The sequence below is a fragment of the Corvus cornix genome, chromosome 3 (genome assembly GCF_000738735.6).
Source record: "Corvus cornix cornix isolate S_Up_H32 chromosome 3, ASM73873v5, whole genome shotgun sequence".
NCBI classification, from domain to species: domain Eukaryota; kingdom Metazoa; phylum Chordata; class Aves; order Passeriformes; family Corvidae; genus Corvus; species Corvus cornix.
This window is the reverse complement of record NC_047056.1, coordinates 1936554-1949028: the sequence shown is the minus strand read 5'-3', so window position 1 is coordinate 1949028 and position 12475 is coordinate 1936554. Positions and strand designations below refer to the sequence as shown.

Here is a 12475-nt window from a genome sequence, read left to right as displayed (position 1 = left end):
AGATGCCATTCCTTGGAGTATTAATTTTACCCTGTTTTCCTTTATTGTTAAATATTTATGTTAACAGGAGAGGCTTCTCACAATGTCCCCCCTGTGGGAGGTCTGTAAGGTAAATGCAGTCCCTGGCCTGTTAGTTTGGTATCTTGCTCATTTCCTAAGCTTGCAAAGGTGGATTCTTAAAGACTCCATTTTTGCTAATTTTGTTTTAAGAATAGCACACATTTTGCAGCAAACTAATCCAGGAAGTGGTTTGTGAGTTCAGAAGGCTGAAACTCCCATCTAGCAGCCTAATGCAGTCTCCTGCCAAAGCTAAACTGGGCATCAGGTGAAGTTTGCTCTGTATTTTTGCAGGTTTTTTTCTGTTTTAATGTTGAGCTCGTGCACAAAAATAAGGAGAGCAGCAGAACAATAAAGCCACTTTACTGCAGTCCTGCTGGTGCTGATTGGAAGGAGGCACATGGGAGCAGATGGAAGGGTCCTTCACTTACACAAATCCAGCGATGAGGGATAGGAATTGTTCTGGCTCAGTTCTTATTTTCTCTGAATAGCCTGATGTCTTCTGCTTTCCTTTGTCAAGTCTGTTTTGTGGGAAGAAAAAAGGCTTTTTTCTCATAAATTGCTTTTCTTGGAATTGTCAGTTTACCACTTTTTCATTTTAAATATTTTTCTCTTTTTCTCTGGAAGTCTTTGCAGATAACTTTCATTTCATTAGTTGTATAAGAAATCTCTCTCCATTTATTTCTCTCCTTTTTATCTGAAATGTTGATATTTAAATGTTAAGTTTTATGCTGGTAATGTCAGCATCTTGTGGCATCAGCAGTTAGTGGGAAATCAGCAAAAATTGAAATGAGGGTTTAAAATTACACATCTTTGTCACACTGGTGTCAGGGTTCTTTATTTTTAAACAAAACTAAAATCTGATTCTTGTTATGTTTTAGCTGAAATCATAATGCAGTTTTAAAGTATGAGACTTCATGCTAATGAAAGAAGCTATGGGGCTATTTGTGGGTGATTTGTCTTTTGGTTTTGGAGGGTTTTTTAGGGACTATTTAATTTGCGAAAATCCAAGGTAAAATTTACCAAATGTTTAAAAACAGGAATGCAGTCAGACAGGCTGAGTCTCTAAAGTTCTCTCTAAAAGCCATCAGCTGGAGTGCCTCAGTAACTCATATAAAGTGGTACCACTCATAAATAAGAGGTCAACCTTTATCTTGGCTGCAATGCTGAAAGTACTTTACTAACTTACATCATTACGGATTTTTGGCAGAAAAAAATTGGAGTAAAAACTCTTTTCATGGAGATTGTGTTCATTTTGAGGTCTCATTCTTCTGTGTTTCATGAAACAAAATCTGCCTGCTGATGGAAGTGTTTATTGAGCAGTTCTTACTGAAGGAGTTTTTAGTTATGATTTGTAAAAAGTGAAGATCACTGAGATTTTTTCTGTACTTATTTGGGTGGAGCTTTGCTGTAGTGAAACTCACTTTGTAGGTCAGTTAAGGTGTTTTGAATATCTACTTTTGCTTGACAATAATCTTGCTTAGAGCTCGATGTATTCTGAAGTTTTTTTACTTGGTTCTGTTGTACTGCTTGGTTGTGTTTGTTTTTGTCACCTAATTTCTGCCACTGAGATGCAAATAGGAGAAGCCACCCCTGGTGATGGATCCTAGAAGTGTCCTACTTACCCACAGAGCTGTGTTTCTGAGAGGTTTCTACCTCCACATGGGACGTGGGGATTCTTCAGCAGTGTCACTGCTGGAAGAAATCCCTTTCACCATGTCACTTCAATTCCCCTCTGCAGAGAGTGGTGGTTCAGTCAGCAGCGATGCTGATGGGGGAGTTGTCCTACTCCATTTTCCCTGCTTGCCTGGAGGTGTTACACAGGACCCACAAGGGCAGGAAAAAGCCCTTGTATCTTTTTCCTTTCAGCAGGAAAAATGCCATTTTGATGTGGGTGGAGGGAAAGTGGGTGGTTCTCCTTGGCTGGTTAGGAAACACTGCTTTTATGTAATCTCTTTTCACACTCCAGCTATGTGTGGAAAATAAAGTTTGGGTGTGGACATAATATCCATCCATTAAGACAACCTGGGAATTCAGTGGCTGGCATAGCTATTTCATGGTTCTGTGCTGAGTAAATGGAAGCCAGACCTCAGAAGGAGTTTTTTGCCTTGTGCTGTCTTAAGGAACCACTGAAAAATGAGAGCCCATGCTCTTAAACCCAGTGCCCTTCCCTAGAAACTGAAATCTCTTTCTCTGGGGTTGGAAAGCATTCAAAAGATTTTAAATGTGGAATTTTTGGTAGAGATTGCAGTTGGCCTTTAGACAGGAAGGGAGCTGCACCTTTCAGGGATGACTTGTGTGTTTTCCCTTCACCTCCTTACACCCCTTGCTGTATTTCTTTGCCCTTCCTCCTGCGTTTCCAGCATCTCCTCTCCACTGTCCTGGTGTTGGTTTCCCTGGGAGGCCCTATTCTTTAGGGCTGTCAGGGTCTCTGTTCACAATGTGGTCCCATCAGGTCCATCCTGCTTTCTCTCCTGCCCGAAAGCGCAGACCCCTTCCAGGAAATCTGGGTTGTGCTGCTCTGAGATGATCTGGAGGAGGGCAGGTGTATGGTTTCAGGAAAGGTGTGGGCTGAGGAGAAGTCTCTGCTTGTGGAAAGGATCCTGGTGAGCCAGGGGATGTGGAATCAAGCAGCTACTGGAATAAAGGGCCTGTAGTGGTACATGGTGTTGCAGTTCTGTGACTCTGTGTCACATACCCATCAGCTGTCCTCCAGCGTGGCTTTTGTCCTTAAAAGCTTTGCCACCATTGAACTGTGACACTGCTTTAATGTGCTCTAAATTTGGAATTGAGGTTTCTCTCTATATGGTCCTTAATTGAAAAATGTAATTTTTAGAAAACTGAGCAGAAATCCCTTTGGCCCAGCAGGAGTTGAGGAACCTTCTGAATACCAAGTCCTACACTCGGCTTTATTTCTTACTCTGTTTTCTGTCATATTCAAGTGGTACTTATAATCCACAAAATACAGCAAGAGAGAAATGTTCTGTGAAACAAACCCAACTGACTGTGTATTGTGACAGGAAAGGCAGGTTGTGAGGAGACTTGATTTTTGGAAAACTGCTGGTGGGATTAACTTGAATAAGCCAGATGGGTCATGAGTGTCTGCAAGTGGCCTTGCTTCTGCACAAGTCATGGTTTAGTGCCAAAACACAGCTTAGCTTAATACCTTGCCTGACTGGGTTATTATGTATGTGCTGCTTCATCTACCATATTTCTCACTCTTGCCTTTCATCTTTTCAAATCAATTGTTTCTATTATTTCTTGCTTTTAATAATAGTTTAAAAAACCCCAAAAAAACAAACAAGCCAAAAATACCCCCACCTCTTTTCCACTACTTGGTTTTGTCCAGGCAAATAGCAAAATTAAAGACTGTTGGTGTCTGTACTGAGAATAAAAATCTGATTTAAGTGCTTTAATATAATTTAGTGTCTGCTAATACAAGTGTCTGCTAATTGATGTAAATTGCAAATATCCTTTAACAGCCTCAATTTGAAAACTTTATGCACTTTTAGGTAAATTTATTTCATTCTGGAATGTTAGAATTCTTAGATCAACGTAAAGCAAACAGGCCATGATGGACCTGGGAAAAAACACTGCTGCTGACACAGAAATCCAGAGAAGGACTGCTTTTGCTTTACCTGCTTCCTCGTGATGGCTGCTACTGCTGCTTTGAGTGGAAATTGGAGAGCTGGGTTTGTCTTAGGAGATATTAGGCTTAAAACAAACTCAGCAAAGCCAAATACACTCCTTAGATCGTGCCAAAAAAGGCTTTAAAGCTGTCACCTTCCTCTGGGGTCTTGTCTATGTCACACAGAAAAGAAAAGAGTTGACAAAAAGCAGACAGTATGGCCATGCCTGAGGAGTGCTGCGTTTGTGGGGTGTTTCAGAGCTTGCTTTAGCCATTTGAACTTTCACCGGTGTTTGGCTGAGTTTGTTGGGGCTGCGCTCACACGCACCGAGGGGTGTGAGGAGAGCAGAGTAAGGACCGTGTGCCACTGGCAATGGCAGGTGTAGCTGCTCAGTGGTGTGCAAGGTCAGGGAATGAAAATAAAGAGTAGCTGCCAGGGTGTGTCTCACCCTAAGGTTGGTCACTGGCTTGGAGGGTGGAGATCCCTCAGTAAAGATCCCATTGTGAATGGGGAAATCTGGGTGTTAGCTGCCCCAAATCAGCTGGCTCCGATGATGGTGTTCCGTGGTTCTCTTGGGTGTTGGCTGTGGATCTGTTGGGTTTATTGGGAACTGACTCCTTGTGTGCTTTCTCCCTTCTTCACCTTGGCCCTTCCTTCTGCTGAGGTTATTTGTTTGTTTTTCAGATGAGACCCTTTTTGCTCTTCCTGCTACATCTACGCCTCTGATGCACTCCTCTGCAGGCAAGTTCTTTCTGCTCCCCTTTGTCTGAGTACCTCCTGCCTTTCTGATCTCATTAACCCTTTCCCATTAGTCTGCCTCTACTAAAAGTCAGCATGGGTCCAAGAATAGCCTCTGTCACATTTTTCAGTTTTGACTTTTCAGTTGATCTATTCCAGATTTTAATATGCATTCATTTGTTTATGTGGTAAACTGTTTCATAAACAAGATATAGCCATCTGTGAATTCTTGGACCCTTGATGTAGGAGAGAAGTTGATACTGTTAACAGGTTAACACATCAGAGCATAGTTGCTTTGCTGTTTGAGCAGAAAGATTTAATCTATAGTAACTTTCTGCAGTATTTTAAAGAAGTAAAATTTGCACCCGTAGTATTGAGTTAGTGGTTTTTATTAGGTACACCATCCACAAATTCCCATTTTAAAAAAGGTGCCCAAAAAAGGCTTTGGCACACATTTGTGCAATATGTTTGTGCCCAAGCATCCACACATCCCCTCTCTCTGTCTCCCCTTGCCACCCTCCTGTTCTGGCTTTGTTAATATTGCCCCCTGTACTTGTCTGGCATCTTCAACTTTACTGAGACCTTTGCACTGCATAAAGTTGCTGCTTCTTGAGCCTCTTGCTCACTTCTCTCCTAGCAGAGAAATAGAATAGCTTTAAGTGATACTGTGTATTAATGGCTTATAGTATCCATGCCAGTACTTGGAAGAGCCTTTTAGTCGCTAAAATCACGTGAACCTGTTGAAAGTTTGCATTGACTTTGAGAGCACTTGCATTCTCTAATTTTCCTTTCTGTCCACGGTCACAGAAAAAGTTATGGACTTGCAGGAGCAGCCAGGTAGCACTAAGTCGCTTGGTCAAGAGGATTTTACTGCAGTCCCGCTTGATCCTGCTCCTTCTCTTCCCTCCTTCTCTCCTCTCTCAGCCGATCCCTTTAAAGAGCACACAGCCTTTGGTACCCTCTCAGATGGATTTCCTGCAAGAGGCACTTACAAAGAGAGCTCCGGGGAGGTTTATAAAGAACCTATGAAAAATTCCAGAAACCCCTTTCTTGCAGAGGGAAATGACAAAGACGTTTCAGAGACGAAATACTCGCAACCCCCATTTGCTAAAGAAGAAGCAGCCATTTTGTCTCCAGCTAAAGAAAATACACAGCTAGAGGGCCCTAAAGAATTACCTAACCTGGAGAAAATGCCTGCAGAGCAGCTGAAAATGTCTCCAGAATCTCCCCAAGATTTGTTTGAGAGGAATGAGGAAGATCTCTTCGATAACAAAGACAAGTACGGAGGAGATGGTGATCATGGTGAAAAAGGGGTGGTGAAAGAAGATCCTCTTAGAAGGGAAGAATATGCAGACTTCAAACCATTCGAGCCAGTATGGGAAGTCAAAGGTGCTAGTCATGGATTGAGCAGCATGAGAGAGGATGTTGGAAGTAAGATCGATGCCAAGCTGGAGAGCAGTTTGGATGAGAAATATGGTGTGGGTATGCTGAATGTGCAGAAGGATTACGAAAGAGAGAGTGAAGGCAGCGCTGAAGATCCCTCTTTCCCAAGCACCCCAGAAGCTGTAAAAGAACCTTCGCAGACTTACATCACTTGTACTAAATTTGACTCCTCTCCAAGTCCAGGTGGTAACAAAGGCAAATCTCTTTCTCCACTAGAGGAAGGCACTTCAGAAAATAGAACTGATGATGAGAAAAAGATTGCAGAACTGAAAGCTCAGACAGGCCCAGAACAAGGTAATTTTGGTGCTGGAGCAGTTGGGCAGGAAGGGCAGGGAGCTGAGTCCCCTAAAGCACAGGGGGTCCCACCAGTGCCGCCCGACAGCGCCACAAGCATGCCCGAGGGTCTCACTCCTGACCTGGTGCAGGAGGCGTACGAGATGCACGATGCAGCCTGCACAAAACTGGCTTATGAAACCAAGATTGATTTAGTGCAAACCTCCGAGGCGGCGCAGGAGACTCTGAAACCCACGGCGCAAATCTGCCCCTCCTTCGAAGGCTCGGAAGCTGCTCCGTCGCCGATATTGCCGGATATTGTTATGGAAGCCCCGCTAAGCACTGGGACTGCTGGGGCAGAAGCATCTGCTGTGCAGCTGGAAGCTTCCCCACTAGAAACGTTTATTCCCACTGCCAAGTATGAGAATGTAAAAGAGGCTGAAAAACCTCCTGTATACCAAGAGGCAGTGAATGTACCGCTGACACAGACCCAGGAAGCAAAGGAGACATTGGCATTTAAACAACCTGATGGGGAGAGTAGCACCACTCCTGAAGATCTGGAGACTCCTTATATATCTATTGCGTGTGACTTAATTAAGGGAACAAAGGTGTCTGGTGAATCTCCTTCTCCATCCTTCGCAGAGTATTCAAAGACACCGGTAACAGAAAGCATTTCTCAGGATGTACCTGAACACAAGGAACTAGATGGAAAAATGTCTCCACAGTTTGGAAAAGCTGGCCTGTTTAATAGCCAGATGATATCTGACTTTGCTGAGGAAGCGAGTGAAGATCCATCTCTCCTCTTAAAAAGTAAATCCACTGAGAGTATTCCAACTGATGAAGAACATGAGGAAGGACTGGTGGATTCAGTAGCTGCCACGGGCAAGCCTTATCTGGAGTCATTCCAACCCGAGCTGGACTCTTCCAAAATTGTTGCTGCTCCACCATCTGAGCCAATACCTGCAAAAACAGCCAAGGCAGAGAAGATTCCTCTTCAAATGGAAGAGCTGGATGCTTTGGCTTATTCAGCTGATGAATCTGTTGCTATGGAACCAAAAACAGGAGATGACAAAGCTCTCTCACCCATGGAGTCTTCCCCAGGCTCAGTGGAAGAAGACTTCGTGATGTTAGGTCATCCTAAAACTGCTCCTGAATTTGTGACAGAGGTCACTGACAGAGAAATAATGCACAAAGATGAAGGTGAAGACATCAGTAAGGTGATCCAGGGTGAGAAGAGGCAGTTGCCTTGCCCAGAGCTGCCCTGTGATCTGTCTGTGAAGAATGTAGAAGTAAAAGCTGAGGAAGATACCAATGCCTTGAAAAAGTCGTTGGAGGCTGTGGACAAAGAAGTGCCTGAAGTATCCACCACGTGCTTACCAGCCACAGATACCTCACCTCTATCTGCTGAAAAAGAGATAGTCAGTGTAGTAAAACCAGGAGCTTTTGAGAAGGAAGCTGAGAAAGAAGCTGCTTCTGTTAAAGAAAAGAAAAAACCTACTGCTGTATTTTCAGCAAAGCTGAATAAGTCTTCAGGTAATCTGTGTATGCTGTCTTGCAGTTTGCTAATCTGCATAATTCTTTAGCTAAACTTAAGCATGTCACAACTTAGTCTTTTTAAATCACTTTCTGTAAACTTCTCTGTAGGCTGAGGGTAAAAGAAAATGTCAGTGCCTGCACTTGGACCTTTTTCATATTCTGATTGCTTTAGTGCCTTTTTTCTGTTTATCAGGGATGGACTCAGCATCTCCAGGTTTCTCCTCCAGCTCTGCTGCTTGTGGTCTGTCGACGCAGAAATGAGTGTCTGCTCACTGCAGGCCCTCCCATGGTTGTCCACAGGCTGGGCATTGGGTGGCCTCCCAAACTCTGGATGTGGGATACTGTTTGCTGTGTGCACATGATTTGAAGAGGCATTTCTTCCTTCTCATTAGCATTTCAGACATCAGATTGTAAAACTCAGGAAAATACTCCTGCTGCTCCTATATGTGCCTGGAATCTGTACAAGAGCCTGTGCATCTCCGGCGTGCATTAGATCAAGGCCAGTGGTTTAAAACAAGTGGTGAACATGAGGGAGCTTAGTATGCAGGTTTCTAGAAAAGTGGTTGTTAAGAAGTTGAGTGTTCTGTGAACACTAAAATTGGTTTATGCCCACAGCACAGGTACTCATTTCTGTTTCTCTTTTCAGGTGGGGCTTGCACTTCAGTGTAACCCTAATTTTTCTTAGAGTAATGTGTAGTTACAGTAGAAGGAAGTTGTATTCTTTTCTGTAAACTGAACACCTCATGAAATTCCAGCTTTTTGTAGACTCTAGGAGTACTTTGCTTTTTGATATCGCAGCACTCTGCTGCTATTTAAGCTTTGACCAGAAGCATTCACACCAAAAAAGACAGCCACTGCAGAAAGCACAGTGCTCTAAATAGAAAACCAGGAGTTAGTTTGACTCAGCAGCAGTACTGTATTTATGCAGTAGCTGCAGCCTACAGCTCATAAAATAGAATTATACCCTGAGTTGGAAGAGAATAGCAAGTGTATGTTGAAGTGAACATCAGTGTTGGTGCAATTGAAATAGGTTTGGGAAATAAGGCAGAAGATGTATTTCTTATGTTTACCTTTGCCATTTCTCATGTCTCACCTCCTGTATATGTACAGGTAAGGCAGAAAGGAGAGAGTTTTGCTTTTCCCTTGGGGCAAAATTTCAGTGATAACCTGCACTGCTAAAACTCCGTGTGTGTCTGTGTGTTCTGTGAAGGCTCCCCAGGCTTCCAGCAGATAGTACTGTCTAGAGAGCAGCTGCTGTGTATCTTGGACTTCATGTCAAGGGGTTAATTGCTTAGAGCTCAGACTACTTAAAAAAACAACAAAGCAAAATGCTGCACTTAATAGAAGAGCTTTTGTTAGTTCTTTTAAAGGGAGACCTTTGCAGAGAGTCTTTAATCATTGCATGGGTGTAGTAGGCTGGCGGTAGCAAGTCCTTGCCTGGGGAAGGCAGCCCCTCACTGTGGGTCTGAGGAGGACACAGCTGCTGCTCTTCCATCCGTGGGAAGCTGCCCCAGAAGCTGCAGAGACCCAGCTGCCAGAGCAGAGAGGAGGAAGTTGAACTTGAACAGTGTCATCGCTCTCCCATCCATGGCCCAGTGCAGGGACAGGGCCCAGATCTGTCCAGTGAGCTGGGCTGGGGAGCTGCAGCCTCTCAGCGTTGTGTTCACTCTGGAAAGCAGCTGCAGCTTTCCTTTTTGACATGCTGTGTTGTTTGGGAAGAAATTTTTTTGCTTTACTCCAGAGGAATATTTGCTTAAAGCTAAACAGATGAGAATACCAACTCAAAAATGGGCCTTTTTTTCTGGATTTTTCTCCACACTCTGCTGTGTTGCAAAATACAGAACTGGACTTCTGAGGCAAGCCACAAACAACATCAGTTGTCTGCTTTAAATACCACACTGCTTAGGCACAATTTCAGAGAATCGTTGAGGAACTAACAAGGAGGGATTGTTCATCACAAGGCCAAGTGCATTTGTGCATGTGTTTGGCCTTCTGAGTCTACCTTTGTTCTTTGGGGTTTTTTTCCTACCCATCAGTGGAACTGAAATAGATTTTACTGTGTCTTAAGACTTGTGGAATTCAGCTGGTGTGATGGTGTGACTGATGCTTGTTAAAGCTTTAATCTGAGCTGCCTTACTGGTGCGCTTAAATCCAAAGTTGTGGAATGCTTACTTAACAGTGCTATTTTTTGGAAGCTAACCTAAATGCCAGTATGTTGTAACTTCCCACAGCCCCAGTGGGCTGCGGGGAGCTAACAGGGATTCTAAAAAGGCTGCAGACACTTTTTAAACTTCCCTACTTCTCTGAAGCAAATGTAAAGCTCTGAAGGGCCTCCTGGGTAGAAGGAGGTTTGTTAAATGGTGCCTGGCACACCTTTGGGTAACCTGGATAGATTTAAGAAACAGAAAACCAAAAAACCCCAAACCCAAACAAATTCAGAACTGTAGGTAGTTATACAGAAACCCCTCTCCTTGTAACAATTGGAACCATTTCAAGGGCAAACACCTCCCTGCAATACCAGCAATTTCTGATGTCTTGAATACTGTGGGGTTTTTTTTTTCAAATTTGTATTTCTCAGTAGGTGCTGTATTTGGCTTTGAGCAAATAGCCTTGCTTCTGTCACCCTCACCAGACCTCAAAATACGCATTCCTGAGCTCCATCAATGCACTGCCTGGTAAGATGTGACCTCAGAGGGCAGCTTCTGTGGGTTCAGGTGCTGCTGCCCCAGCTCCTGCAGGAAGGTGTGAGCACCAGGCCAGTGCAGCGGGCACTGGGGAGCCATGGATTAGGGCCAGCCTGTGTGACAGGGCTTTAATGCCATCTAGTGTTTGTCACCGAGGTGGAACCTCAGCTCCTGCTGGACGGGAAGGGATCCATCCCGGGTTTGGAGAAATTCCCAACTCCTGAAATGAGTTTGAGAGGTGAAAGCTAAATATACACATTACATCTCTCAGCCCTTCTGTTGCACAGTCTATCTTCTCTCATACAGATCATTAATCCTCCCCAACTTGTGCTTTCCACAAACCTGGTTTTGATTGACAGGATGTGGAGGTTTTTACATTATTGATATTATTGAATTATAGACTCAAAACCTCTGACCACTACAAAGTTATGAACTAGAATGGAAATTGGCAGTTTAAATCTCTGTGTGTCCATGTTGAGCATTACAATAATATTTGGAAATAATGTTGAGATCTTTGCCATCAAGACACTCAGTTTCTCAGAACACCCTTGTTTCATGGCTCTGTAGACATTCCTTTCAGGTTAAATCTAACTGGTTTATTTGCTTTCATTACAGGCACTCAGAAATGCAGCTAATTACTAATATTGTACATTTCCTGGATTTTCTTGAGGGGGCAAACACAAAGGTGAAGCCCAGGTGGGAAATGTGCTAATGCTGAGTCTTGCCTTTTTCCCTCTGCAACATGGGGGCAGAAATCAAATACTTCCTGTGATGCTGTAACACAAACCAGGTCATTGCAGTTGTGTGAAGCTTAAAGGGCATTAGATGTTCTGCTTGATACCAGCTGTACCCATTTGGTGAATTTCTGTTATTTTCTGTGTTTGTAGTGAGTTAAATGGAGCCACTCAGCAGATGGGAGGTGTTGGGTTCTATTTGTTGTTTTTCACTGGAGAAAAAATGCCTTGGAATGTCTCTGGAGTTTCTTTCAGAAGCAGATTGGTTAAATGCCATTTAATTCAACATAAAATATCTTGATTTAATTTCATCTCATTGTATTCCTAGATTCTTTGCTTGTTCAGGTCATCTTTTATGCTAGCAGGTAAATAATAATAATTGGAGAGTACCAGAGGGCAGAGAATTTGGAGAGGAGTAGGAGGAATGAGGAAAAAACCAAACCCAATGAGTGAAAATTTTCTGAAGGAAAGACACAGAGCTGCTGTGTTTCATTAGAGCTCTTGTGACCCCTGTTGAGAGGCAAAGACTTGTTGTGTAGCTGAGGCTGCTAAAAGAGCAAAGCCTGAGGGATGTTCCTTCAGAGTGGCAGAATTAGGGAGAAAATGGAGCATTTGGGCTAAGTTTCCAACTTTGCCAGGAGCACAGATAGGCACCAGCACTGAGGGAGAGCAGAAGGAAGTGCAGTGCAAAAGTGCTGTTCTCAGTGCCCCTGCTCAGGGTGATTTACGGTGTGAGTAGGGACTGAGTAAAGCCCTCGCCCTGCCAGGCAGCAGCTCCTTGGAGCCTGGGGCGTTCCGTGACACGTGTCCAGAACTGATTGTGTCTGACTTGTCTGGGGGACCTGATAATGCCACCTCCTCTGGACTTGGCATTCAGGCGTGCTGTAGAGGCAGGTGTGCAATATCCCTGCTGAAAACAGAGCTTCTCCAGAGGTTTGGCAGTGCTGGTGCCTGGTTTATGTGCAGAGTAGGGTTCCCTCTTGCTGGAAAGGGGAGATGGATTTCATTACGGGTGTGTTTGCATGGAGTGGTGAGAGTGAACACTGAGTATGCAAAGAGTAAAGAGGAGGGTCTGGGGGGCAGTGAGGGCGCACTGGAGATGAGAGGAAAAGGACAGGTGGTGCAGCCTCTCTGCTGTGGCCACAACAAACCCTCTGGTTAGAGAAAGTTGCATAAATGCACTATTTTAAGTATAAGATACAAAGAATATAAATACGAAATGAAGAGGCTTTAATTGGGTATCTTTAGAAATTAGATAATTAGTGGAAAGACCTTTGAAAGCATGATGTTTTTTGGCAAATACAGTGGCAGTGCAAATATGGAGAGAGACTCAGGTTTTGGTGGTTTCCAGTTCAGCTTGAAGACAGAAGCAGATTCTCAG

The 12475-nt window shown here is 43.8% G+C and overlaps 1 protein-coding gene across 3 annotated transcripts in view; it reads left to right on the top strand.

The window, feature by feature from the left end:
- Positions 1-12475, top strand: part of RTN4 (reticulon 4) — a 40751-nt gene that overhangs the window by 9549 nt on the left and 18727 nt on the right. The window contains exons 2-3 of one of the 3 annotated variants that reach the window (XM_039569200.1): positions 4371-4427; positions 5232-7673. The exons of 1 other annotated variant lie outside the window; for it this stretch is intronic. In XM_039569200.1, coding sequence (XP_039425134.1) covers positions 4371-4427; positions 5232-7673 — 2499 coding nt within the window. The remainder of the gene's footprint in view (positions 1-4370; positions 4428-5231; positions 7674-12475) is intronic. One more of the 3 variants, XM_039569201.1, reaches the window with a different exon arrangement.